Genomic DNA, 27,633 nt, shown 5'->3' with positions numbered 1-27,633 from the left:
TAGAAGCTGCTTCATGGTTTCTTTGGTCCTCTTTTTGTAGTGTGCTATGTACTACACACATCCATTATGGAACACAGACAATTTCTCTTCTAAATAAGGAACACTCATTTTGGGAGGAAATTCTTGCAATTGATGACTCTTGCCAAACAATCTACAAATGGAAAGGAGTCTGGAGACTGTGACCACTACTGGTAAGTTATGAAGTATTAGGTAATAAAGAAGCAATGATAAGAACCAAGTGATGCTGATTTTTGCATTTCAGTAGATCTGATTCTGCATATTTGTTAATAGTGATGCACCCTGTGCGTGCAATTTCATGGCTATCACACTTTGATCATTGGCAGCATTGTGCACCTATGTTTTCCATGCCTTCCTCTTCACTGTCTATAGTCATTTAGAGTCAGGTGACAGAAATATTTTAGGTAAAGTTAATTAGCCTGCACCCTGCAGATCAAATCTCTACAGCTCATCATTAAATAAGAATTTTATGGGCAACTACTGAATGTAGTTTGTACATGCCCTTCTTGGGATTAAAAATCTAAGATTCATTTTTCTAGAAAAAGATATCTTTAGTACTCCCTTGAAATTTCATACATAGATCTATCAAACTTCTCACTTGTTATAATGCCCTTATTCATTTTACTTTTTATCTTTTCATACATATCAAAAGTGGAAGAAGAGAGATTTAAAATTTTTTTCCCCAGCTAACATAGTGAAAATGATCTAGAAGTCAGAAATCCTTCAGGTTCTGGACTGTTACTGGCACACTGGCCAATGTTAATCAAACCTCAGAGGTTTCCTGCGTTTCTGAATCTTTAAAAGGGGGCTAACAGCAATTACCTCATATTTACTTCATAAACACTTCGTGCAAGGCTTAATATAATTTGATAAAATAAAAGTAGTCTATAAAACGCAGACAGCTGCTATTGCTAAAATCTCATTAAATATGCATTTCATTATTATTTGTCAACAGTAAAGTTCACAGATAGCTTCTTTTGAAAATATATCTAATTTTCTTAACTAAAAACCCTACAGGAAACTAAATCATTGGAATCCTACTCCTTTATTCTTGGATAATGGGAGCTGAAATATCAACTGCAAGCCAGCCTCTGCAACCACATCACATGGAAGGAAGGTGGGGACAAAGAGACAACCCCAAACGAGTCTTCCAATCAATTTTATGATATCTGATAATATTTCTAATGCTTTCCTAATTAGCCATTCTTTATCTATTGATTCTGAGCTAGCTGCAGATTTTCTATTTACAAAAAAAGGCATTCAGGGAGGCGCTGTCTTCCCCCTTACACCGGCGGGTAAGGCTGAGACACACCTTCTTAAGAAGTCAAAGACAGCAGATGCAGGTTTTCTACCACGTGCTCTCAGAGTTTCTCCCGGGAGGGCGAGACTAGCAAAGCCAAGGATCCCCCACCCCCAGCCCCGTCTACAGAATCCAGGTCACTCTCCAGGATCCTGAACCCCGACATCGCCCTCTGACTGGCATCCAATATATTGGATGCTGGTCAACACACGGAGACTTTTTTTTTTTTCTTTCGCGTATTCTCTCCACTTCCTTCCTTCCATCAGCGACCCCCACTAGCATTGTATTTCCGTCCGCGCTTCAAATGTTTTACGACACTTCTATTTCCACCTACCACCCTTGGGCACTGCCCAGTCCGCGAACAATACCAAAGTTTTATAAAGCCCCAAGTCCTCCTGACTTCACCTACTCCTTCCCGCCCCCTAGCCTCACCCCCGCCCCCACTCCTTGGGCCCTGCCCCAGGAGCGCCCATCTCCGCTGCACGCGCCAGACTCCACTCACCTGACTCTCCCGCGGAAACTCGTGGCGCACGATGCTGATCACTGGAATGTGCAGGACAGAGCTGACCAAGTCAAGCTCCATCATCTCGCCTTGGCTCTGGGGGAAGGCCAGGAGCGCCGATACCCCTTGCACCACCACGGTGTGGCACACACTCTGCAGAAAGGAGAAGGGGTCACTGCTCCACGGCGAGCTGGGGGAGGAGAAGGGCAGGAGCGGCAGGTCGCCCAGGCCCGCCTCGATGGCCATCACTACTTCCAGAGACAGGTTGTAGGGCAGCAACCCTTCCACGCGGTTCAGGTTGTCCACGGCGAATAGAAGGGCGTCCCGTGGCCAGAGGGTCTCAGCCCCTGCGCCCTCCCCCGGCTTCCGAGCGCCCAGCCGCCCCCGGCCATGGAGGGCACTTCCCAGCCAGCGTGCGCCCGGGGAGGGCGCCGGGGGCCGCCAAGTCCCTGGCTCCGGCTCATCCCTCTGGGCACCTGCCCGGCTGCCGTCCGGAGCGCGGCTGGTTGCGCTGGGGGCTGTGGTCCAGGGCTGCAAGTGCACCGCGCCCACCCTCACCGCGTGCCCGATGCGCTTGAGGATCTGGCAGGGCTGTGGGTGCGAGGAGGAGCCGGGCACCCCGGCCAGCACCAATGCGCAGGGCGGCGGCAGCAGCAGACAGACCCTGCTCAGCAGCCACCACAAACTCAGTCTCCTCATTACTGAGACCCGCAGGGAGAAAGCGCGCCCCCTCCTGCGCCTGGCTCGCCCCTCGGCAGCCGCCGCCGCCTAAGGTCTGCGCCTCCAGGTCCCGCGCGCAGCTTCCCTCGACGCGGTGCGGCGGTCTCAGGAGCTGGAGCAGTCCCCGGGCCATCCAAGTTGGAGTCTAGCGCGCCCTCAGCAGACCCAGCGCTCGGGTCCCGCCGCGTCGCATCCTCTGCCCGCCCGGTCCCTGCGCCGAGCGGGGCTGACGGGCGGGCCGGCGCCTGTCAGCCGCGGCTGGGGAGCCAGTTCCCGGCCCGCCCCATCTGCAGGGCGCCTCGGGCAGTGCGTGCGGCCCCGCGAGGCGGCTGCGCTGGGCAACAGCGGAGTTCCGAGGGGGCAGCGGTGCCAGAGGAACCGCGCTCCCACTTGGCTTCTGTCCCTGTTCTGCCCAGCGGAGACCCGCTTGCTTCCTGGGGTCGCGCGGGAGAGGGCGTTCACGCCCGGGGTGCGGAAAAGACGCCCGAGCCGCGGGGCTGCGCCGCCGGCCCCCGTCTCGCGGGCTCCCCCAGCGCTGGCCTCATTTTCCTCTCGCCCTCGCTGACTTCCTCCTTTGGCTTCTTCAGCGTTCTCCGTGCGCCCAGCCGCCGCCGCCGCCGCCTGCTTCCTCTCAGGAGCGAGACGACTGGCCAGCAAAGGGTGGTTCTGCTTCGAGCGCCAAAGTTCTCTCCGCCTCAGCCGGCGCCTCCCTGTTGCTGAGCCCTGGCGCCAGCCTGTCGCTTGGCTGCGCTAAATGCCCGCTGATGATGCGGCTCCCGGTGGCAAGTTCCGCGCCCTCGAAAGTCCTCGCCCCCGAAGGCGGGGAGTCGTACTTTGCGAAATTCCCGGAGACCCGAGAGGGCAAGGGCTGTGAGTCGCTGAGAATTCTGAATTCGGAGTCACGCCTGAGGGACCTGTTCTCTGGGATACGTTCAAAGAGGCAAGGATTTTAAGTAGTTCTTTTCCGTGTGTCGCCTTAAAAAAAAGGTTTTCTTAGCTAAGGGTGTCAAAGCAAGAATTATTTACACATGTAACCTCAGCTTCCTTCTCTCTGGCTTGTGGCCTTGGCCTTCTTTTTTTTTAATGGATCCCAATGTTTTTAGGTTCTCAGAGTTAAAGTAAATTCAGAGCAGTTGTTTGTTCACGCAGTTTAAGATAGTCAACATACATTTGGAGTTTCAAAGACAGTCAACAGCAGTTCCTGTTTCAGATTAGTCCTGAGATCAGTTTCTAGAAAATTTCATCCGGATGGTCATATGCTGAGGTCATTGGGTCACAAGGGTCTTATCTTTTCCCCCATGATCTGATCAAACTGGAATTGGAAAGAAAGAGTTAAGGGCAGACTAGTGGTTTCCACTCCTACAGTAGATTGGTTTGCTTTATGCTACGGTATCATTTAGGGGAGTGGGAGGGATCTGATGGGGTCAGCAAGCCCCGGGAATCAGCAGTTCTTAATCCATGCCCCCTTAGGAAAACAATGACCTTGGCAATTTATTTCACCTGACCCAGCCCTGCTGTTTGGATCTGCTAAACTGTTACGCAAATACAGCTAGCTTTTAGCGTTGGAGATGTGTTTTTGATTCGTGAATGAAAGTTTCCTTCATGCCTTAAATCCTTGGGAGGAGGAGGCTGTGGCTAAACAAAGATCCCAAGAAGGTTGCACAGTGAATGTTGTTTTACTCAGCACAGATCTTTAAAGGAAAACTCACAGCAAAAGTTACATGACGTTGGAAATAGTTTTGGAAAGAGGAGGATGAGAGAAGATGAGTCCCAGAAGGCAAGAGTGGTAATCATAGCAGGGGCTGAACCTAGAGGGAAAGGGGGTCCCCCTGAGGCCTAAGGGAGTATTCTGTGCATTGGAGTAAAGTCACTACTAGCCTGCTGGAAGTTTCCTCTTGTTCCAGAGGTTTCCACGGTGATCTGAAAAGGTGAAGTGTAAAATTCCTTGGCCTTGAATTGCAGGAAGGGGGTATTTATTGTTTGTGTAGTGATTGGGGCATTTGTTTGTGTTTGAGTGTGTGTGTGTGCATTGAAAGATATAATGTTCCAGGCTCTGACCGAACCAGACAGTAGTAATCTTAGTACTCAGCATTGTAATATGTTCAGATCAGATTCACAAGAAAATAGAGGGGTTGGAGAACAGTTTGATCTGATTGTTAATGGCATCCTAGAATCACTGGCTGTGCTTTAAATCTCTTACAGTTTCAAGATAGTCTTGAGGGAATGGCTGAACTGGTCTTTCATAGAAGAGAAGATGATTTCCAAATTCCAAGCATGGTATTGTTCAGTTCATGGGAAAACTATACTTAAATGTTTTGAACACAGAGTGAACAGTGAATGGCCCTTCCTTCCTGGGCTTCCTTTTGTTTCTTTCCTGGGCTTTTCAGTTAGGATACAAGGATTCCTGTCTGATCTCACTTTTGCTGCTTGGTTCTGTTTCCATATCACTGGGATCTAAGCATCTGTGATGCTATTCTCTCTCCTTTCCCCACATCAGGCCTTTCCTTTTCTTCTTTGTTTCTTGCTTCGCAGGTTTTAATTTTCAAAGTTCTTTGAGATTCAGCATTCAATTCAATAACCAATTATTAAGCCCTCCTATATGCCATGTTTTGCCATAGAACTGTCCTGGGGGAGACGAACAAACTATTGTTCAGAGAAGTTGAGCTCCCCACCTCTACAAAATCACATAATGAGAGAACAAAATACTAACATTACGCTTAATTCCAGAGGGAGCAAGAGACAGTAGAACATACAAATAAGTAAATGCAGGATATCTTAGTTTGAGCTAAGGAGAAAAAATAAAACAGTGAAGAGGAGGAAGGTGAGTTGTAATTTTAGTTACGTCAGGGAAAATGTCTTTGAGAAGGTAACTATTTAAAAAATTTATTTTTCATTTTTATTGCAAAGATAAGAGAGGTGTTGGGACAGAGACAGAGAGAGATTTTCAATCCGTTAGGTCACTCCCCAAATGCCCATGACAGCTGGCACTGGGCCAGGTTGAAGCCAGGGGCCCAGAACTCAATCCAGGATTCCCATATGAGTAGCAGGAACCCAACAACTTGAGCCATAACTGCTGGCTCTCAGGATGTACACTAGCAGGAAACTGAAATCAGTAGCTGAGCTGGGACTCAAAGCCAAGCACTCTGACTTGGGATGTGGGCATACTAAGTGGTGTCTTAACCACTCTATCAAATGCTTCCCCCTGAGAAGGTAGCTTTTAAATAAAGACTTACAAGGAAGTGAGGGAGTGATCAATGTAAATATTCAAGAATTTCCAAGCAGAGAAAACAGTAAGTGCAATGTTTGTGGAATATTTGAGGCATAGTGACAGATCCAGAGTGGCTGGAACAAAGGAGTTAAGGTATCCAAGGATGAGAGTGGTGGCAGGTCAGGTGGGAGAGGCAATGGAGATGTGACTAACAGTATAAGCCATTGAAAATTTTGGCTCCTACCATGAATGTGTTAGAAAGACAGGAGGGCAGGGAGATTGAGTAGAAGAATGATAAGACTAATGCTTTAACAGAGCTACCCTAGCTGTTCTAATAGGAGAAAGTGGGTATGAGTAGAAGTCAGAAGATCAGGTGTGAGATTTTTACAATAATCCATGTGAGAGGTAACAAGTGGGCCAAATCATAAAAAGCAAATTTATTATGGTAATATGATTGTGATTATTTCCATTCTAAAGAATAGGAAATTGTATTTAAGAACAAAATGTTATTTGCAACAAGTCATCACATAATGAGTAGTAGGGTGGCTTCAAAATTCTAAGTTCATCCAAGCTGCATTGTTTGTAGCAAGAATTAGTCAAATTTTAAAACTGGCCCACCCAGAGAAGATGAAGATTTTTTTTATTACCGGATTCAAAATTAAAACTACTCATCTAAAAATTGTGCTGGAGCTTCAAACAAAAACAAATCCAAATGCTCCATTATTTGAAATGTGCTTTGTGCACATCTGTGCTTTCTGGTACCAGCCATGAGTGGACTAACAGATGCTATATTCTGGAAGGAGCCTACAGGAAGGCTACAGTGAAGGAGGCTATGGGGATTAAGAACTGGGAGCCTGTTCTCAGCACTGTTTCCCTGTGGGCACGACATTTAAACTCCCACCGCTTGAGCTTCCTCCTTTGTACAGCACTTGTAGTGACAGCTCTTGGCAATTGTCTACATAGACATGACAATGTGCAGCCTTTAGTGAACCTTTTCAAGTTCCATGGGAATGGTGCGGCTTCTTGTGGTGGTATCAGTTCATTATAACAGCTTGGCAAACTGTTCTATCCTTCCCCTATATCCTGACATGTTTCAAGTTGTACCCACATTTAGCTTACTTTTTGTAAATGGCAATAATATTAAAAGGCATGTCCCCAGTTCTGGGTCAGCCTTTTATATAATCGTAACTACTTACATTTTACTAATAGTCAGATGAAAATGTGTTTTTGCCAAGCTAATGCATACTTGTAAGTTCAAATTGTGTTCTCTCTCACATCAATTTCTTTGCTTCTATTGCCAGAAAAACAGTTGTTATGGGAATCTTTCTGGATAAAGACAAATAAACAAAAAAATATTTGGAACTTTGAATCGATAGTAGCAGAATTTTAGGAGGGAATGAGTCCAGAAAAAATCAGATGCATTTAGAGAAATACACCCTGAAGGTTCTTGTATCGAAAGTCAAATTATTCATTACGCATTCTTCCATTTTTTTTTTAAAAGCCTAGATTGACTTGCTACTTTGTAACATTGTCCTACATTACACTAATTGGGCGTTAATTTTGGCACCAAATATTCTCTTTTAAAATGAAAACAAGTCTTATGATTGTGGGACTGTGAGTCCATCACATGTAATTTTATCCTGATTTTTGTAAAATTAATATCCTGTTGGAAAAGTTTTGGGAAAGGAAGGATAAGAAAGAGTTCATTTTGCATTATAAAGGAATTTGGGGATATAAGAGATTGTAATGAAGACTTTCAGCAGATGTGCAAGAATTAGGAGATCTTCATTATTCTAGACCTTTCACTCTGAGTGATGTCTACATGCCAGGCACATGCAATCCAGGTGGTATTTCACTGAGGAAATTGTGGGTGTCCTGAGGGACTAGAAATAGTAGAGAAGAAGCACTAGAAACTAAGGAAATAGGATGAAGAAAGGGAAGCAAAAATTTGTTCTAACATGTCCAATTCAAAACCACTGCCTAGACTTTGCACTTCTGTTGGAAAATCTAAAGGAAAAAAATTTTTGTACAATGTGACAACCTATACTCAGAAAACTGAATTCAGGCTAAGGATATTATCTATCTATGAATTAGGAACTGCCAATAGTTGTTTACCTTTTGGCTATGAAAAAAGACATTGTGGTGTCCTCATTCTGGTTGTTGTCAAGGGAGTAAGTTATAAGTTATGACAAGTGCTTGGCCTTTTCAACATCTACCAGGATTATTAGCTGAGTGTTTGGATTTTCTGATTCCTCGCATAAACCACACACTACAGGGAACTCAGATAGGACTTGGAGAGGCTAATATGAAAGTCTCTATCAATTTTTCTCCTTTTTGTCTGATAATCATTCCAATTTACTGTTTATACAAATGACTTATGGAATAAAATTTGGCCCATCACAGATTGCAACATTTTTAAAGGACTTTTTGGTGCCCAGTTTGTAATAAGTAATTTGATGACTGTTGCCAGAAAAATTTGCGGATTTTCTAAAAGCTATTTGCTTTTGTGAGTCTCTCGCCTTATTTCTGTAAAGCATTCTGTTTTTAAGAAAAATGACTATTTCTTTAAAGACAATGAGGACTTTCAGAAGATGTTCGAGAAATATAATCTTTATTGCTCTGTAGGTTTTCCCTTTTGTCTTGAGTAACTTCTGTTTGCAGACATTTTGTAAGCATGATCTCCTAATTTCATGAGTAGACTGTTAACCTTATTTTATAGATGGTGAAATGAGGGTTGGGGAGGCTATGTCATTTGCTGAGAATTAGGGTGCAAACATACAGTTAATCCTCCTTCTCCAAAATCCATGGTAATTTCATTTCCGCTTCCAACATGAATGGAAGCATTATGATCAGATCTGTCTGAATATAGAATCATTCTGTGGTTGGTGTACAGAGATAAACATAAGGACAAAGTTGCTTATCTGTTACTTATGAGAATATATGGATGAAAACTCCAGAAGTTTTAATATTTAAAATCATAGGAAATGGTTTTATTACTTTTTAATAGTACACATACATAGGCATAACTCATTATCATTTTCATTCTCTTTTCAGAACACAAAATATCCATCCAGCTTTTGTTTATGACATGTGAAAAGATTCCTTCCTGGGCTGCCACTTTTAAATGCCATTGGAAACATGATTTTATTGTTCTATATCTTTCTTAGGGTCTTTGTGGAACAGCCACAGTCTCAGGATATCAAGGAATATTTTAATATGAAAATATCTGGATGATTTGGGGTGGTGCTTCTGGAATGTTTTCCTTAGAAAAAGTTAAATTCTAGGGATTCTTTAATTTCTATAAAGCAGACTGGAATGTGTCCTCTCATATTCTCATTGATGAGTATCTTGATCAGAATGATGGAAGAATTTGCATGGCAGAATCTGGCTTGATCAAAACTGAGTTTGACTATGCTTCATATTGTGATGTGTGAGCTTTTGAGAAACAGAGTTGTTGTCCCTGAATATCCAGATACTACAATTGATGGAGGTAGAAAAAAAATCTCATGAGTTTGCAAAATCTTTTGGGAACTGAAGTATTCTTTGAAATGACAGTCATGTAGATATTGTCATCGAAAGAACATCTTCCTGAATCTGAAATCCTTTCAAATAACCCAGAGCCTTTTTCATTTGGGGTGCCATCACTGGTTTTAAAGCCCCACAGTTCTCAGCCCTCCCAATAGTACTGTCATTGCAACATAAACTATTTAGATCAGAAGGAGCAAGACTGAGACAGTAATGGGTATGATTAGCTTATGATCAGATGGAGCTCTACCAAGAACTCAGTGGGAAAACATTGTCATCCATTAAAAATGCTGTTATACTAAGACTGATTTAGATGAAGGAGGATGTAAATAATAATTGGTATATTCTGAAGTGACATGATATCTTTCTTTTAAGAGCATAATGCATCTTTGCAAATTTTTTCAACTCATTTTCTTTAAGGTAAGAAGACAGTAGAGATATTAATATATTTCTATAGTTTTAAATCAGTAATGAAGAGCTGATGCCTGAGACAGAGTCAATAGATGGACAGCCAAGATTCTATAGCTGATGGTGGATACAAGGCTAAAATTCTGTTCCTATTGTAATAGTCACAACTGGGAGATGACATAGACTACTACTACCACAGATGGAAGAGTGTGTGCTCTGTAGGCTGATGTTTCTTCTTTGATCTGCTCCCAGGCAAGGCTGACATTTAATATCATTGAGTTGAAGGCTGAGCTTTCCTGGTAGTGAAAACACTCCCTGCATACTAGTTTATAATGGTAATATCTGGCTCAACCTTTATTCATGTTTTCAAAGTGGGACATTTGCAATTTCCTCCCACCTTGGTCTGGTTTATTCCTGACGTCCTTCATCTGGTTGGTGGCACAATCATGTTTCTGTGGAGTTTCAAAAATGGTCTTTGGCAGAAGTAATTTTCCTTTTCTATTGTACTAGCTATTCAATCTTCCTCTTTAAGTCTTCCTACTGGCTCCCTGTTGCTTTCTAAATCAAGCTATGATTTTCTTGGTTTATCAGCCTCTCCATCATGGGGTTTAAATTTGCTATTATCAATTTTTTTTTTACTGGTATCTTTTCCTGTGCCAACATACATCACCTTCATTACAGAAGTGGGTGGCCAGGAATAGGTACAAGGCAGCATCCACAGTTGGGAGAGCAGGCACCAATAGTTGTGAAGGATAGGAAAGGCAGCTCATAGATTTTTTTTTTTTTTTGCTTTGTACTCACAGGTTTCAAATGACTTATAACAGCTATAGATTCTGCATATTTCATTTCATTCTGATTTAGCTAATGCTAGCAAGTCTTGTATATTTACATAGCCAAGGGATATAGTTTAAAGAAATAAAACTGATATAAGCTTTGGCTCTATTTTTCACAACAACAGAAATTATTATGATAATAAGAAGATCACACAGAATCCTATGAGTGTTTTAGGAGATTTTAATAATGTATTTATGAATATTAAAATAATATATTCATATTATTATGTGTAATGAAAATATAATTTAGCAATATGTACATGCTGAGTTATTATTCTCAACTCTTTATTCCCCCGTAGTAATAATATGACCTTATGCTAGGGGGAACGTGTATCTCCAGTCCTTTTTGTGGAGCTCTGCCAATCCATTGCTGTAACCAGTGGGATTTCAGTGGATATCATGCAAAGAAAGGCTTAACATTTACATACACAGTTGGGCTTGCATTCTTGAGCTCCTGCCATTCATTCAGAGAACGTTATTTGGATAGCTATTGGTTTAAGGATCATGAATTGCCTGTGCAACAGCATTGGATCCAATCTCCACTTAGAGCCAAGTCCAACTGATCTCAGTGAACAACAGCCTGGTGAATGAGAGATGAATTATATATTTTATGTCCTTGAGATTTTGTGGTTATTCACTACGCAGCAAAGTGACATAGGACACTTTGTGAGAAGTGGGAAGAAACTGAGTAGGTACAGCCTGGTCACTTTCAAAAGAATTAGTCCAAATATAGGGTTAAGAAAAAGCCCTGTAGCCTCTAAAATATATGCTCATATCTACAGCCTCATGCAATGAAGATTTACCCTGTTTCTATGACACAGCACAATAAGGATTTTGAACCATCAAGAAGTGAACATACAAGCATGTTGTATTTACTAAAAATCATTCCATACACTTATATAGTGACTACAATAAGTGGTAGTGAGCTTAAGATGAACACATTTTGTCACAAAATAATCTTAAAATAACAAAAACTTTATTTTTGTTTTTCAAACAGCATGAAGAGAGATACATTCACTCGGTAATATTTAATAAATTTGTCTTACATCCATTTTCCTTATTCATTACAACAGCTTTCACATATCTTTCTTTGTTTAGAAAGACTTTCTAGTTTGAAGATTCCACACTCATAGCCTATGGCCTGCTAGTCTTCCTCTGTTTCTAGCTTTCTTTCTGATTCTAAATAACAAACCTCAAAGAGCAGGTCCAGTCCAATGGACAGCAGACTGATTTCACACCAGAATCTCCTGTGGCCTGGGTTAGGATGAAGGCTGGGAACAATCATTGCTTAGTGACTGTTGACATATCACTTTTGGAAACTATGTCAGCCCTATGTTGGGAACATGGTAGATGTTTGGTATAGAAAGCAGAAAAAAATAAAAAGCTTCTTACTTTGAGATCTCCCTAGTGTTGCAGAATTCCTTCATTTTTAACAGAGCATTAAACAAATGTGAGGAATGAAACTTAAAGAAGTTATCTTGATAGCAATTGTGCTCTTTGAATGGTTACCAAACTTAAAGGAATCGACTGAAAAGTGTCAGATAATAGAAAGTATAGTGTATGCCAGAAAACAGAATATGAAATAATGGGATAAAGTAGACCTAAATAGAATATTTGTATATATATACAAACATATAAATGTATATTTTCTATTTTTCATAGTAAATACATTCGTTTTCACTATATACGATCCTCAAGTCAGTGACATTTTTGATAACAAGATGTCACTTTTTTATAACAAATTTAATTTAGTTTTCAAGTTTCAATTTCTACTTACGGGAGAAAATTCGAACAGACAATTTTAGGACATTCAGTCCATTTGAATTAAACCCTTAGCGTTCTTTCTCTCTCATTCTCCTTTTCATTTTCCAGGATGGCTTTGGGTTATGAATTGTCTTGGTGCTAGAAGAAGGGAGTGCTCTGTGGTTGCTTCTTTCTCTGCCAACACTGGTGGCCCTTAAGGGTCATGCCTTTTACATCTTTCTAGTTCCATCTGCAGGTTTCTTTGGGTCTTTGGCTCTTTCAGCCACTTCTGCACTTCTCTTAGGGAGCTGTGAGAATTTTCTGTCTCAACATATAACACTGGGAAGTGTAGAACTTAAAAAAATGATTTACTTATTTATTTGAAAGGCAGAGTGAGAAAGAAGAGAGAGACAGAGAAAGAATGGGAATGTGGAATTTAAGAAGGCTGCTCTCAAACCTCTATCTAAGTTGAAGGATCCATGGTGGATTTGAGACTGTTCCACAAGACTTCCAGTAATATAGGCTAAGCTCCAAATTGATAAAGAATAATTTCTTCTGTTGTGAAATCCTCATAATCTAATTAGCCACTCATATATATATATATATATATAATTATTAAATTATAAAATATTATATATAATATAACTACTTCCCCCTTGAAACTGTCTTCTTTAAAAGAAAAACTTTATTTATTTAAAAATCACAGTGACAGGGAGAGGGGGAGAGAGAGAGAAAGTGAGAGAGAGATCTTCCATTCACTGATTCACTCACCAAATACTCACAAAGCTAGGCCTGTGCCAGGCTGAAGGAAGGAGCCAGGAACTCCATCCAGTTCTCCCACATGGGTGGTAGGGGCCAAAGCACTTGGGCTACCATCCAGTGTGTTTCCTTGCACATTGCAGGGAAACTGGATTGGAAGTGGAGCAGCCAGGTCTTGAAATGGCACTCTGATATGGGATATTATAAGCAGTGGCATGGGAGCCTGCTGTGCCACAAAGCTAACCCCCCGACCCTGATCCCCATGATTTCAAACCACTGTTAGTTTAGTATGGATGTCAATAGCAAGTCATTACAAATTTGGCAACGTGAATTAACATACATGTATCATCAGAGTTTCCATGGGTTAGGAGTTTGCCTGGCTCCTCTTCTCAGGACCTCACAGTCAGTCTATTGTTCAGGCTCTGTTCCCTTCAGAGGCTCAACTGGAGAAGAATCTACTTGCAGGCTCATTCATGTTGTTGGAGGAATTCAGTTTCCTTGGGTCACACAACTGTGAGTTGGTGCTTTTTGCTGACTGTTTGATGTTGGCAGCCCTCAGATCCTAGAGACAGTCACCTGCAGTTCCCTTTCATGTGGGCCTCTCCAATACATTCACTTATTTCACCAAATCCTCAAGGGGAGGCTCTGCTAATATAGAGCCTTATGGAATGGAATGTGATCACAGGAGCGACGTTTCATTGCTTTTGCCATAAAATGTAACCGAGGAGAGTGATGTGCTGCTAATTTACCATTTTCTGCAGGTTAGAATCAAGCCACAGGCCCAGACTCCGCTCAAGGAGAGGGATTATTCAATGGTGTGGACACATGGAGGTGGGGAATACGGGGGTCACCCTGAAGTCTGTTCAGCACAAACCTCTGAATGAAATGAGAACTATGCATTTCAGAGCTCAATGCAGAAAAGTGGTGGTCACCTTCCCTCTCATTTTTATTCCTTCATTTCTCACCTCATCATGTGTCCTTTTTCAATCTGTGTATGGATGAATTTTACAATATTTCCAAGAATTGGACTCCATGTCTTTCAGGAATTTTAGAATTTCAAAGCAAAACAAAGCAAAAATTTTCTCTCCAAAGGCTGGCTCTTGAAAATCTGGCCTTTAAGACTGATTACCTCCCTTTCTCTCTGTCTCTTTCTCACTGTCTAACTCTGCCTGTCAAAAACAAAACAAACAAACAAACAAAAAAGACTGATTACCTCTGCTGTGATTCTGCCGAAGTCTACTCAGGAACGAAGTCAATACAATCCCCTCTGCTTTGTTTCAATAGTGCAGTGGTTACATAATCAAAAACAAATTAAATATGTAGAATGAAAAATATGTCAGGTGGGGCCGGCGCCATGGTGCAGTAGGTTAATCCTCTGCCTGCGACGCCGGCATCCATATGGGCGCCGGTTTTAGTCCTGGTTTCTCCTCTTCTAGTCCAGCTCTCTGCTATGGCCTGGGATAGCAGTAGAAGATGGCCCAAGTCTTTGGACCCCTGCACCTGTGTGGGAAACCAGGAAGAAGCACCTGGTTCTTGGCTTTGGATCGGCAGCTCTGGCTGTTCACTGCATTTAGGGAGTGAACCAACAGAAGGAAGACCTTTCTCTCTGTCTCTCTCACTGTTTGTAACTCAACCTGTCAAATAAACAAATAAAATCTTTTAAAAAATTTAAAAAAAGAAAAATATGTCAGGTGATATTTGAAAATATAATTTTGTACATCAGCACAAAAGTAGTAGGGAATGCTATTATTATTTGATGGTTGCTTTTTGTAACTGAAAAAACTTACTTTTATCAAATATACTTGAATGAGATTAACAAGCCAACTATAATAATTTCAGAAAATTGAAGTATGTTTATCATAGTACTTAAAGTTACGTTGTTGATGCTTTTTTTTTAAAAAAGATTTATTTATTTATTTATTTATTTGAAAAGTAGAGTTACAAAGAGAGTTACAAAGAGAGAGAGACAGACAGAAAGATCTTCCATCTGCTGGTTCACTTCCCAGATGGCCATAATGGCTGCAGCTGGACCAGGCCAAAGCTAGTATCCAGCAACTTCATCCAGATCTTCCACATGGGTTCAGAGGCTCAAGTACTTGGATCATTTTTCCTTGCTTTCCCAGGTGCATTAGCAGGGGGCTGAATCAGAAGTGGAGTAGCCAGGTCACACACTGGGGTCTATATGGGATGCTGGTGTCACAGGCTGAGGCTTAACCCACTATGCCACAACACTGACCCCTGTTGATGCTTGAAGAAACAGTAATGTGCCTATGCTCTTAAAAAATCAAGTTATGTGACCATACTGAGGGCCACACAACTGTTGATTCTTTTTGGTAAACTGATCAATTCATGGAAATCAATTCCATTAAACAAGACAGAAAAAGCAAAGACAGAAGGAAAGTGAGAAAGAAAAAAGTATACAAAGATATTTATAGCAGCACAATTCAAACATTGTCAGTAACTGGAAAGAAATAAACACTCAATAGTAGAAGAATAATTATTTATGGCATATTAGTTCTATATAATGTCATTCAGTCAGTTAAAATGATGAACATGAAAATTTTAGCTTTTGGTAAATTATGGAAAAAAAATCTTGGTTTGCATACCCTTTTATTACAATTCGGTGTATAAGATTTTCATTTACAGATTGTTAGAAACTGGAGATCAGAAGAATACTGATATAAAAATCATGGTTATCATTTTTATATCTTAGCAGATTAGAAGAGATAATCAGAAGAGAGGAGACACACCTCAGAAATATATAAATATAAAGTTCATAAAATATAAAATATAAAGTTCATTAGATACAATTATTCATTTGATTCATACAAATGCATTGCATTTTAAAAAAAAATTAGAGAAGCAGACAGAGAGATAAACTCCCTTCTATTGATATATTCCTCAAATGCCTGCAAAGGTCAGATCTGGGCCAAAGAGGGGAGCCAGAAACTCAGTCCAGGTCCCCTGTGTGTGTGGCAGGAATCAGATTACTTGAGTCATCTCTGCTGCCTCATAGGGTTTGCGTGAGCTGTAATCTGGTCAGGTGCCAGAGGCAAGTATGAAACTCAGGTATTTCAATGTGGGAAGCAGGTATCTTAACTGACATGTTAACTGCTAGGTTCATTGGAAGTCCTGATTTTTTGTTGTTGTATTCATTGTACGGAAGAATATAAGGATCATCTTCAACAATTCACAGAGAATGCATATTATTTAAAAAATGTGTACATAGATTTCAAAAATTTTTCCACCAAATCAAACATCTTTTAATACTCATTTTCATGAACTTTTAAAAATACACCTGTCCATGTGGTTACATAGTTTGAGATCAGACAACTTTAACTTGTGTTCTAAATTTAGAATCTTTAATGTCTTTACCTTTGCTGAACCTTCTACCCTGCAAACTGAATGGATAGCTTGCTATCCATTCACTTTAGGATTTGACATTTTATTTCAAGGCAAAACAGATGTAGTAATCATGCATTTGTATAATTGTTGGTTTCTTTCTTTTAGAACAATCTTGCTGTTATCAATCTTCACAGATCTCTTAGTTTCCATGGTTTTTACTCCGATCATGGAATAAAAAGCACAACTGGGTTTTTCATATAAAAGTTCCAATTTTGACTCCTGAAGATCCTAATGAATGGGGATATATAGAATTCTATATGATGCTTCTTTGTTACAAGGATTTCAGAAAGAAGAGAAGGGTCTGAAAAAAAAAAAAGACTTTAAAAGTGTCTATCAAGAGAAAAGACTTCTGTGATCTATGTATGACCTGGGTCAAATGGTTCTTCTTTGAAATGAGCTTGAGACATATTATTCTTTTTCATGTTGTTTTTCAGCTTCTTGAGATACTCATGTTTTCTAAGTTTCTTTTGGCCATATTAATTTTTTTTTATGTTACCTGGGATCTACCAAGCAATGCTCAGAGAAATAGTTTTAGTGCTAGTAATTTTTTTTGAGCACATGTACAAAATATCTTTGGCATTTACTACTTTTTTTTAAAGATTTTGTTTATTTATTTGACAGGTAGAGTTGCAGACAGTGAGAGAGACAGGCGGAGAGAAAAGACTTCCTTCCGTTGGTTCACTCCTCAAATGGAGTGAACGGCCGGAGTAAATGCGGGGGCCGGCGCCATGGCGCCGCAGGTGGAGGGTTAACCCAGTGCGCCATGGCGCCGGCCCCCGCATTTACTATTTTAAATACATTGTATTACATTTCTTACATGTCTTTTTCTTAATAAGTGAACCTTTAAATACAGGAAAACAGATGTGATTGTATAAAGAGATAATGGGATTCTTTCTTCATTGGATGATACATAAAACTGTATATACCTCCGTAAACATTTTTACATGTAATACCTTGTGGCAAACTCAGACTTTCCTACTTACGGAAGACTAGGTAATAGCTGAATTAATCATATTTTACCTGTATCTTAGCAATTAGAAAAATAGATTTATCACATGTTAACTGATCAATGAGTAACTACCACTAGAGATTCAGCTCTGTCCCTCCCTTCCATCTTCAAACCTTGATTTGCAGAATATAAATGTGTTTCATAACACTCACATACACACATACATGCACACAATAAAACAATAGGAGCAACAACAACAAAACAAAAATCTTCCCCCACAAAAAAGACAAAGAAGCACCTGGTAAAAGCTGCCAGTACTGGAGTCTACATATGTAGACTTTCTCTACAAAATTACTGTCCTTTTCTTTACTTTATGAGGCATTGATGAGTTTATGACTGTGGCCAAATAGACAACTGAACCACAGCTGGTACCTGGTCTTAAGTTGGAATGTTTTATTTATTACATGTCTTCATGTTAAAGTGATAGGTGATCAGGAGTGTTACTGGTGCCTTTGGGAAATTCAGAAAGAAAAAGTTAGCCCATGTGGTAGGTAAAGGTGAAAGAAGAGTAAAATGTCAAAAGTAGGATCTGGCATCTGAATAGGAGAGAAGACTTGAATTTTTGAATAGAGAAAACTTTCTGAACTTATGAATTGTCATATTGGCACTTAGCATGCTCTCCATTAATACTGACTTCAACAGAAACCATGCGTAACATAAAAACCAATATAATGAACTTTAAATGTATAGACATCAATATTTAGGAAAACTGTATTATATAACTCAAATTCTTTGAGAACATCCCTGCATTTCAATGGAATGAGATAGAGGGCAAAGATCAATCTATTTTCTATTTCATTAGATTGAATCACCAAGCTTACACACTTGGATTGTATTATTTATTTCTTTGAAGAATTTCCACATAATAAATTATAGGTAATATCATTTTATTGTGCTACAACAAAATTTTCATAAACACTTGTTCAAAATAATACATTTGAATTGATAGATTTTCTCTATAACCACAGTCATGTTTATGTAACATTTTCTATAAGAAATTCTTTTAGAAATTTATAGAAAAATCCATTTACCCTTTAATAACTCTAATTCTTCCTCCTTTCTGGAGATGATGAATATAATTGATTCTAATTACACCTTTCAGTGTCTTTACCAGGAAGCTCAGTGCCAACTTGGAAAATTATCTTAAAAAAGTATGCTGACATTGTTTTCTTCTTTTGCCTCTTTTGTATTAATTTCTTGATTTTGTATTTCACATCTATATATATCCTGCTATTGCATTTCATGCTTTTCTTTACTGCCAGCTGCCTCAAATCTTTGATGGAAAATAGCACATCAACAAATTTCAATCAACAAATAAATCAATTTCAACATGCCCTGTGTATTATGTGTTAATGACATATTCTACACTTTTCTAAATTTATTAAAATTGATGAAGGAAATACTCAACCAGAATGCAAACAAAGAAGTTTTAAATGTTAGTCTGCTAGGGTTAAAAGCATTTTAGAGGGGTGGGCTATATGCTGCAGTGGGTTAAGTCACTGTTTGGGACACCCACATCTGAAACTGGAGTACCAGTTTAAGTACCAGCTCCTCTGCTTCCAATCCAACTTCCTGCCAATGCTCCTGGAAAAGCAACAGATGATGGTTCAAGTGCTTGGGAATATTCCAAATGGCATGGAAGACTGACTCACAAATGACATTCTTTGCTCCTGGCTTTAGTCTGGCCTCCTCTGGCTTTTGCAGATATTAGGGTGTGAACTAACAGATGGAAGATCTCTATCTCTGTCTCTTTCCCTCTTGTCTCTCTCTCCATTTATCTATCTTTCAAATAGATGGAAAATAAATAAACTTTAAAGAAAGCTTCAGAGCTGACCAAGTTATATATTTAATCTGATTCTTAGCTTTTGCATTCTCATTGACATCATATTTTCTTTTCTTTTTTTTAAATTATTTATTTATTTATTTATTTTGACAGGCAGAGTGGATAGTGAGAGAGAGAGACAGAGAGAAAGGTCTTCCTTTTTGCCGTTGGTTCACCCTCCAATGGCCGCTGTGGCCGGCACATCGTGCAGATCCAAAGCCAGGAGCCAGGTGCTTCTCCTGGTCTCCCATGCGGTTGCAGGGCCCAAGGACTTGGGCCATCCTCCACTGCCTTCCCGGGCCATAGCAGAGAGCTGGCCTGGAAGAGGGGCAACCGGGATAGAATCCGGCGCCCTGATCGGGACTAGAACCCGGTGTACCGGCACCGCAAGGCGGAGGATTAGCCTGTTAAGCCACGGCGCCGGCCCATCATATTTTCTTAAGATTTTGTAGAGATTTTATATCTTGTGAGAAACAGGCATGTTAAAAACAGGTTTATTTAAATTAAGATAGGAATGCCTTAATGATAATGTGCATCACAGTATATCAAGTAATTTTGATTAAAATATTTTGATACTGTTTATTTTTACTATACACTTATAAATATCCCAAGATTCATTCAAGTCACTTGCTGCTGAATAATTTACAACCATATAAATGCTGGTAAAACTTCTATTTTATCTAAAGGTTACATCTAGGGGCTGGTGTTGCAGCATAGCGGTAAAGCCGCTGCCTGCCATGCCAGTGTACCATAAGGGAGTCGGCTCCTGTACCAGATGTTCCACTTTCCATTCAGCTCCCTGTTAACGGCCTGGGAAAAGCAGCAGAAGATGGCCTAAGTGTTTGGGCCCCTGCTACCCACGTGGGATTCCTGGAAGACTCCCTTTGCTCTTGGCTTTGGCCTGGCCTAGCCCTAGCTGTTATGGTCATTTGGAGAGTGAACCAATGGATGGAAGATTTCTCTCTCTCTCTCTCTCTCTCCGTGTGTGTGAGAGAGAGAGAGAGAGAGAGAGACTCTCTCTCTCTGTAGCTCCAACTTTCAAATAAATTAGTCTTAAAACAAGCAACATCTACTTTGTGCCTTTGTCAACTTCTCTAAGATCATCTGCTCTAAAAAAATATAAAGCAAATTTCATGAGTAGTTATATTTCAGTCTGAGCTAAAAAAATGTAGTAATTTTTAAAAATTTAGCAACTTGGTCAATAGTTGATCTCAAGCACAGGGACCTATGTACCTTAATCGTAAAGAACAGCAAAATTGCACGGAGGTTCTAGTAAATTACAGCCCACCTCCCCTGCCACCCAGTCGAGCTGCAGACAATATGTAAAGATTGGTTTCCAGCCCTGAAAAACCTAACTGGGGACACCTGAATCATAAAAGTAGCTGCCAATGAAAATAAAACTGCTGGTTATGGTTGGTTCTGTTATGGAATGGGCAGTCATCACAGCTGGGTTTGCTGGACTGTGTTGAGAAGAGACTCTGTTAATTGCTGTGGTGGAATCCTGCCCTTGAGTCATCCGAGGCCTCGGGGAGCCTCTCCAGAGGAGTTGCCTTATAGGAACACTTCATTTGAAGAAATCTTGAGGTCTGTGTAAACGGTTGTGATGTTCTGTTTCCATAATAGGAAAATGCAGGAAGGCTTTCTTTGTTTATTTTGGGTGGACTTAAACTACTCCCTTAGAGAACGTCTGTGGATTCTGAGAACAAACAGCAGAAGTGAGAATCCTCTACAAAATGTTCCTAGTGTATCTCAATTTAAACTTACATCAGCACCAAAAATACGTTGTTGAGAGATACCCCAAATGCAAGGCGATGGGCACTTCTTCATGGGCAAATGACTGCCACATGCCTCTGAGGATTGCATCAAGAGATGACAGTGTGTGTTTGCTCTTTTTGTCCTCTTATGTTTGTAGTTTGTTAATATCGCTTCAGTACATCACATGTTCAGCTAGTCAATTGATGCAAAGAAAAACCCTTTATTGTCATATGTGGAAATGTTTGGATGTAGATAAAAGTACACAGGCTTTTTGTTTTCAGAATAATGTCAATACAAGGTCACTCAAAAATTAATATTCCAATCAGACTTGATCAATTGTCAAGGGAGATAATATCATTTGCCAGAGTGTCAGTTGACCTACATAAATCTTTAGCCATAATTAAGAGGAAATCACTGTTTCTTTTTGATAATCAGACTTTGAATAATACTGAATGTTTTATTCCAGTTAATTCCATTACCTTCTACAAAACTCAGTGTACAATCTGATGGTTGCATGTTCTGGACACAGATCACATAAGCTCAGTTCAGCCAATCCAAAGTGTATAAAATATTTGGGCTTCATCAAGATGTAATCTGACAGTACGTTTCTGTTCTAACAGTGCAAGTTAAGGATGTTGCAAAATTTACCAACTTTCAGTTAATAAATTGAGTTTTGAAGTTATAAAATACCATGGCTGATAATTACACATAAGTCAAACCAAGTTTGTTTCAAAGATGATGCTCCAATTTAGGTAGCAAAAATAAGAGACAAATATAAGAACATTTCAAATTGGACTAAATTTTAGATACCCTTGGAAGCACTAATTTTGGCCTACTTAATTTTAAAAAAAGATTTATATATTTATTTGAAAATCAGAGTGTAGAAAAGGAGGGAGGGGGAAGAGAGAAAAAGAGCTGAGAGAGAGAGAGAGAGAGAGGGAGGGAGGGAGCGGAAGACAGAAAATCTTTCATTCTCTTGTTCCTTGTTCACTCACCAAATGGTCATAATGGCTAGGTCTGGGCCCAGCCAAAGTCAGGAGCCAGGAACTCCATTCAGGTCTCTCCTCTAGATGGCAGGGGACCCAAGTACTTGGACCCTTTCAGCAGGCTTCCCAGGGGCATTAGCAGGAGCTGGATCAGAAGTGGAAGAACCAGGACTTGGGATGCTGGTGCCACAATTCCGACCCTTGCTTTAAATTTTTTGATTCTCATTATAGTAGATTAATTGATACTATATTTGTTAGGTAATTTTCTATACTCTTACTATCAGTACCTCAATGGGAAGATTTATGATAGAGTCAATACAGAAATAGGAAGATAAAGTTGTGTGTAAGAAATGTATCTGGGTAGGAATGCAACAGGGAAAGAATGTTAGAAATTGAGTGGGCCCATCATGGGAGAGTCCCACTTTCCATGGTCTGTAAGAGATCTGGGATACAATTCTCAGTGAGAAGCCAAGCACTCATGGTGCAACTAGTAGCTTCTGGAAGTGGGAGGTATTGTGAAGTTTTCTTTTACAGTTTTAGGTCAGGTTCTGCAGAAACAGTCTCTGACATGAAAATTTCTGTGCAGGAAGTCCACTGGGAAATATTCTGAAGAACAGCATGTATTGGCAGTGAAGGAAACATGATTGTGCAAAGTGAGAAGGCGATGCAGGTGTAACAGGGGCCTCTGCAGATCCAACAAAGAGCTCTGAGCAGGGATGGCCTTTCAAAATTGTCCCCAGTTGAGACAAGAGGACAGGGCCTTGGGATCCCTATCCCCAATCTTCCCTATCAATCAGACATTGGACGTGTGTTGCCTTGAGAGGGTGTGAACCTAGGATAGTGCTGTTCCTTTTAGCAGAGTACATTCTCAGAGAATGACTTGTTCACGAGTTATCCACCATCAACATTCCTGGTAGTTGGGTGTGATGGATTGTTCTATGTATCAGCTTGAATAGATAATAGTCCAAATATTTAAATAATCATTATTTTCAAGTGTGTCTGTGAAGATATTTCATCACAAATGAGATAATCATGTTTTAAAGGCAGAATGGCAGAGACAGACAGAGAGAGAGATGGGGGAAGAAAGAGAGAGAGAGAGAGAGAGAGAGCGAGAGAGAGAGAAAGCTCTTCCATCTGTTGGTTCACATTCACTTCCCAAATGACTGCAATAGCCAAGGCTAGGCCAGGCTGAATTCTCAGTCTGCCATGGAGGTGACAGGGACTCAACCATTTGAGCCATTGCTCACTACTTCCCAAAAACACATGATCAGGAATCCAGATTGGAAGTGCTGTAGTCTGGACAAGCACCAGACATTCTGACATGCAATTTGAGTGTCCCACGTGGTGTCTTATGCTATCCACAATGCCAGTCTTGAGACCAGTCTGTTAATTAGCAGACTGAGTAAAGCAGATTGCCTTCCTCAGTGTCGGTGGGAATCATCCTATCCGTAAGAGCCTGAACAGAAGAAAAAAGGAGAGGAAGGAGAACTTGATTTCTGCTCAATTGCTTGAGCTGGGACACTGGTCTTCTTCTGCCCTCAGATTAGGACAATTGGCCCTCTAGTTCTTAGGCTTTCAGACTCAAATTAAACTCTACCATCAATTTTCTTAGGTCTCCAACTTACAGAAGGAAGAGAGTAGGTCTTCACAGCCTCCATCACCACATGAGTCTATTTTTCATAATAAATCTCTTTATCTACATATATACTATTTATTCTCTTCCCTGGAGAATGTGATGAATACACTGGGATCATTAATCTCTGATTTTAAGGGGATTGAGTGTGACCTGAGCACAGAATTCTCTGTGCTTGCCATGACCAATTCAATTCAGGGGATACAATTATTATATTATGGTTATAATTAATAATCAAAGCTAATGTATTTAGAGAGTTATTTATGTATTTTATTGTACTTCTTTATGCATTGAACACTGTGACTAATGCTTTATGAGACTGACCACTTTAAATATGATCACCCTGTGAAGTAATGCAAAGAACTGGTTACAAATACAGGCTTTGGCATCAAAGAACTTGCGTAAAATGCCAGTTTATCTTCCTGTCCTCTAGTTGTGCAGTCCTGAACAAGACCCTTAAACTTTTAGCCATCATCTCACAAGGCATTTGGAATGTTAAATGAGCTTAACTGCATAAATCATTTAGGACATAATAACATATTAACTGTCATGTAATGTATATGAGTATACTTAAAAATTTCATGAGAAAATGGAATTAAAATGCTTATTTTGATGCAAGAAATTGTTTTGAAATACACATATGGATTTTTAATAACACACATTTCCATGAACTTTTTGAAGTACCTTCATATATAGCAAGATTTATTTATAATCTTTTTTTAAAAAATCATTTTACAGATGAGGAAGTGGAGGTTCAGAGGGCTAACTTAGGTGATAAGCCACATAATCTCAGACATTTGATGGCTAAGTTCATTATTTTACTTTTATTGAACATTTTAAGTGCTAAATAGGTAGAGGTCCAAGAAGTTGAATGTATTGTTCTCCCCATGCCTTCTGGATGAGAAATGCACATCAAAAGAAGATTAACTTCATAAGATGATATGAGTTCTATTGACATTATATTTAGATTCTAACTTCAATTTTTCTTAGATTTTAAAAACATTATTTGTAGAGTGACAGAGAAAGGGAAACAGAGAGAGAGCTTCCATTGTTTGTTCACTCCTCAAATGTCTGCAATAGCTGGGGCTAGGCCAGGATGAAGCCAGTAGCCAGGAATTCTATCTGAGTCTCCTAATCTCCCAATGGGATTTCAAGGGGCCAAGTGCTTGTGCCATCCTTCTTGCCTTCTCAAGCATATTAGCTGGGAGCTGGATTGCAAGCAGAGTGGCAGGAACTCAAGCTGGTGCTCCCATATGGGATGCTGGTGTCAAAATGGCTGCTTAATCATCTGCACCACACACTGACCCCATTAACCTTAATTATTGTTTAATTTATTTGAAAGGAAGACTCAGAGACAAACAGACAGACAGACACACACACGCACACACACACAAAGAGAGAGAGGTGGGGGTGGGGGGGCAATGGTCTGGCCTGTGCTAGGCTGGAGCCAGGAGTTTGGAATACAATCCAGACTTCCAGTGCAGGCAGGGACCCAACTAATAGTCTAGATCTCCCATGTTGAAGGCAGGGACTCAAACTACTTGAGCCATCACTGCTTAGCTTCCCATGTGTGCATTTGCAGGAAGCTGGGATTGGGAATGAAGCTGGGACTTGAACTCAGGAACTCCGATATGAGATGCAGATGAATCAAGCAGTAACTTAATCCCTGTGCCAGGTGCCTTCCTTAGATTCTAAGTTAAAGAGAACATAGTCATTTTTTTCATTATTCAATAAAAATCTTAGCAGTTGAGCTTTATCATATTCTAGGAACTTTCTGGATTTAGGGATAAAGTGGTAAACAGGACAGCCGTTGTTATTATACTTAAGAACTTAGGATCAATAAGAACAGCACATTAAATTTGTGAAAAAGAAATATAAGCTATGCGATATGAGAGAAAGATTGAACTTCAGATTTAGTTAATATTTAAATACCTACTAGAGTTATGGTGAAAACTGATATTCCAGTACACATAACCTACAGGAGTCACTGGTAATCCTGTATCCCCTGACCTTTGATGTGGTCGCATAGAACGCAGAGAATAACATTATGTGTGCTCTAAAAAATTAAAAAGAAAAAAAAATCAGTAATACAAGTAAGCCATTTCACTCAATAGCTCCATGCCCTGGAGAAAGCCTGAAATGGAATCTATTACTTTGCTGTTCAGTCAGTTGACTTCAGTTTCCATTTACTTCTTATAATATGAGCATTTTATTGGGCATGATTCTTAAGTTAAAGATACTTACTTTTCAAAAACATGGCCTCTAAGCATAAACTATTTCATCTTTGCTGAATTGAAAGCAATCTGTTCCAATCCTAGAGGAAACATTTCTGGTGTTGAATTTATTGGTCTCCAACATAGTAGAGAATATGACCGCATGCTTGGTAGGTGATTAAGGAGATTTTTAGTGGGAGTTTTGATTATATACAATTTTTGCATTATGTGTTGACTTCAGAACTTAATCTTCAAGTAAGATGGATCTCTCTCTAATATTGTTACATGAGTGGACCTGGGAGGCAGGTAAACTTGAGATCAATTCACAGTTCCCTCATAACCAGCTGTGTGATATTGGAGAATTCAATTAACTTCATTTTTCTCCTCTGCAAAATGGAGATAATTTGATAACATTGGTTTATTATGAGGATCAAATAAAAATATTAGTGAAGCATTTAGCATAATGATTTATGGAGAAGTAAGAAAAATCTTGTATATAATAGAACTCTAGAGAACTCTAGAGCTGTGGAGGGGGCCCAACAGCTAAAACTTAACTTTGTGCTAATGTGTTTATTAGGAGGCAGTAAAACATACAAGAAAGAAGTATACAAAACAGTGATTAGGTTTAGTTTTGTGGTTTAGGGTTGGTTTGAAATTCTACATATAATTACATTGAAAGTTTGGGAAAGTTATTTAGCTTCACTATGTTGTTCATTTATAAAATGATGAAACTAGTAATTCATATTTTACAGGGCTATTGTAAAGAGAACTGAAATGATACATGTAATGCACTTTGCTGAGTTCCTGGCACACAATGGGTACTTCAAAGTTTTAACTTTTATTACAAGGAAATTTTACATACTTGAATTTTTTTTATTTATTTGACAGGCAGAGTTAGACAGTGAGAGAGAAAGAGACAGAGAGAAAGGTCTTCCTTCTGTTGGTTCACTCCCCAAATGGCTGCTACGGCTGGCACTGTGCTGATCTGAAGCCAGGAGCCAGGTGTTTCTTCCTGGTCTCCCATGCTGGTGCAGAGGCCCAAACTCTTGGGCCACAGCAGAGAGCTGGGCTGGAAGAGGAGCAGCCAGGGCTAGAACCTGTGCCCATATGGGTTGCTGGTGCTGCAGGCTGAGGATCAACCAAGTGAGCCGCGGCGCTGGCCCCCCATACTTGAATATTTTAATTCTCCTCATAGTCACTCATATTATAAATATAAGGAAGGAAGTTCAGTGATTTATCTTTCTGGTAGGTGGTGATACTCATCTCAATGATGAAATATTCAACCTTAAATTCCTTACAATCTGCTTCCTGCCCATTCCTCCTCCAACTTCCAGACAAATATGGGTAATATACTGTTAAAATTTATGCTGTTATTATTTTATACCTGCATAGACTTGATACTCAAAATTATTCCTACAACTAAAATCATTCCTACAACTAAAATCCAACTTATAGAACATGTCCTGCAAGGTTGCTATCAGACACAAATATGTCAAATTTTGAGAGGTCACAATACCAGAACGAATACACAGAAATAATCCAGAAGAATTCCCTGGCTCCTGAGGCCATTCACATAATGACCGTGGAGTTCCATGTTACTTTGAGGTTAAGCTCTAAAATTGATATATAAGGCAAAAATTGCATATAGTCAAAACTTTTACTGAAACTTTATTTAATTCAAGCTTAAACATCAAGACTAATTTTGAAAAGAAAATGAAAGGTACCTTTCTGTAAATTCAAATTATGAACTACGAGTGGTAGGAAAAGGCAAGTATGCAAACTTTCCATTGTGGT

General features: G+C 39.9%; 2 protein-coding genes across 2 annotated transcripts in view; both read right to left on the bottom strand.

Moving 5' to 3' along the window:
- GRIN3A (glutamate ionotropic receptor NMDA type subunit 3A) overlaps window positions 1-2,715 on the bottom strand; it is a 211,821-nt gene extending 209,106 nt beyond the window's left edge. Inside the window, exon 1 of the mRNA XM_062207842.1 lies at window positions 1,821-2,715. Within this exon, the coding sequence (XP_062063826.1) occupies window positions 1,821-2,519 (699 nt within the window). The 5' untranslated portion in view covers window positions 2,520-2,715. The remainder of the gene's footprint in view (window positions 1-1,820) is intronic.
- The window catches only part of ALDOB (aldolase, fructose-bisphosphate B), a 473,832-nt gene that overhangs the window by 364,665 nt on the left and 81,534 nt on the right, over window positions 1-27,633 (bottom strand). The gene's annotated exons all lie outside the window — the stretch shown is intronic.

Source organism: Lepus europaeus, chromosome 12 (assembly GCF_033115175.1).
Source record: "Lepus europaeus isolate LE1 chromosome 12, mLepTim1.pri, whole genome shotgun sequence".
Lineage (NCBI taxonomy): Eukaryota > Metazoa > Chordata > Mammalia > Lagomorpha > Leporidae > Lepus > Lepus europaeus.
The sequence above is the reverse complement of the archived record's forward strand: the minus strand, read 5'-3'. Positions and strand labels throughout refer to the sequence as shown.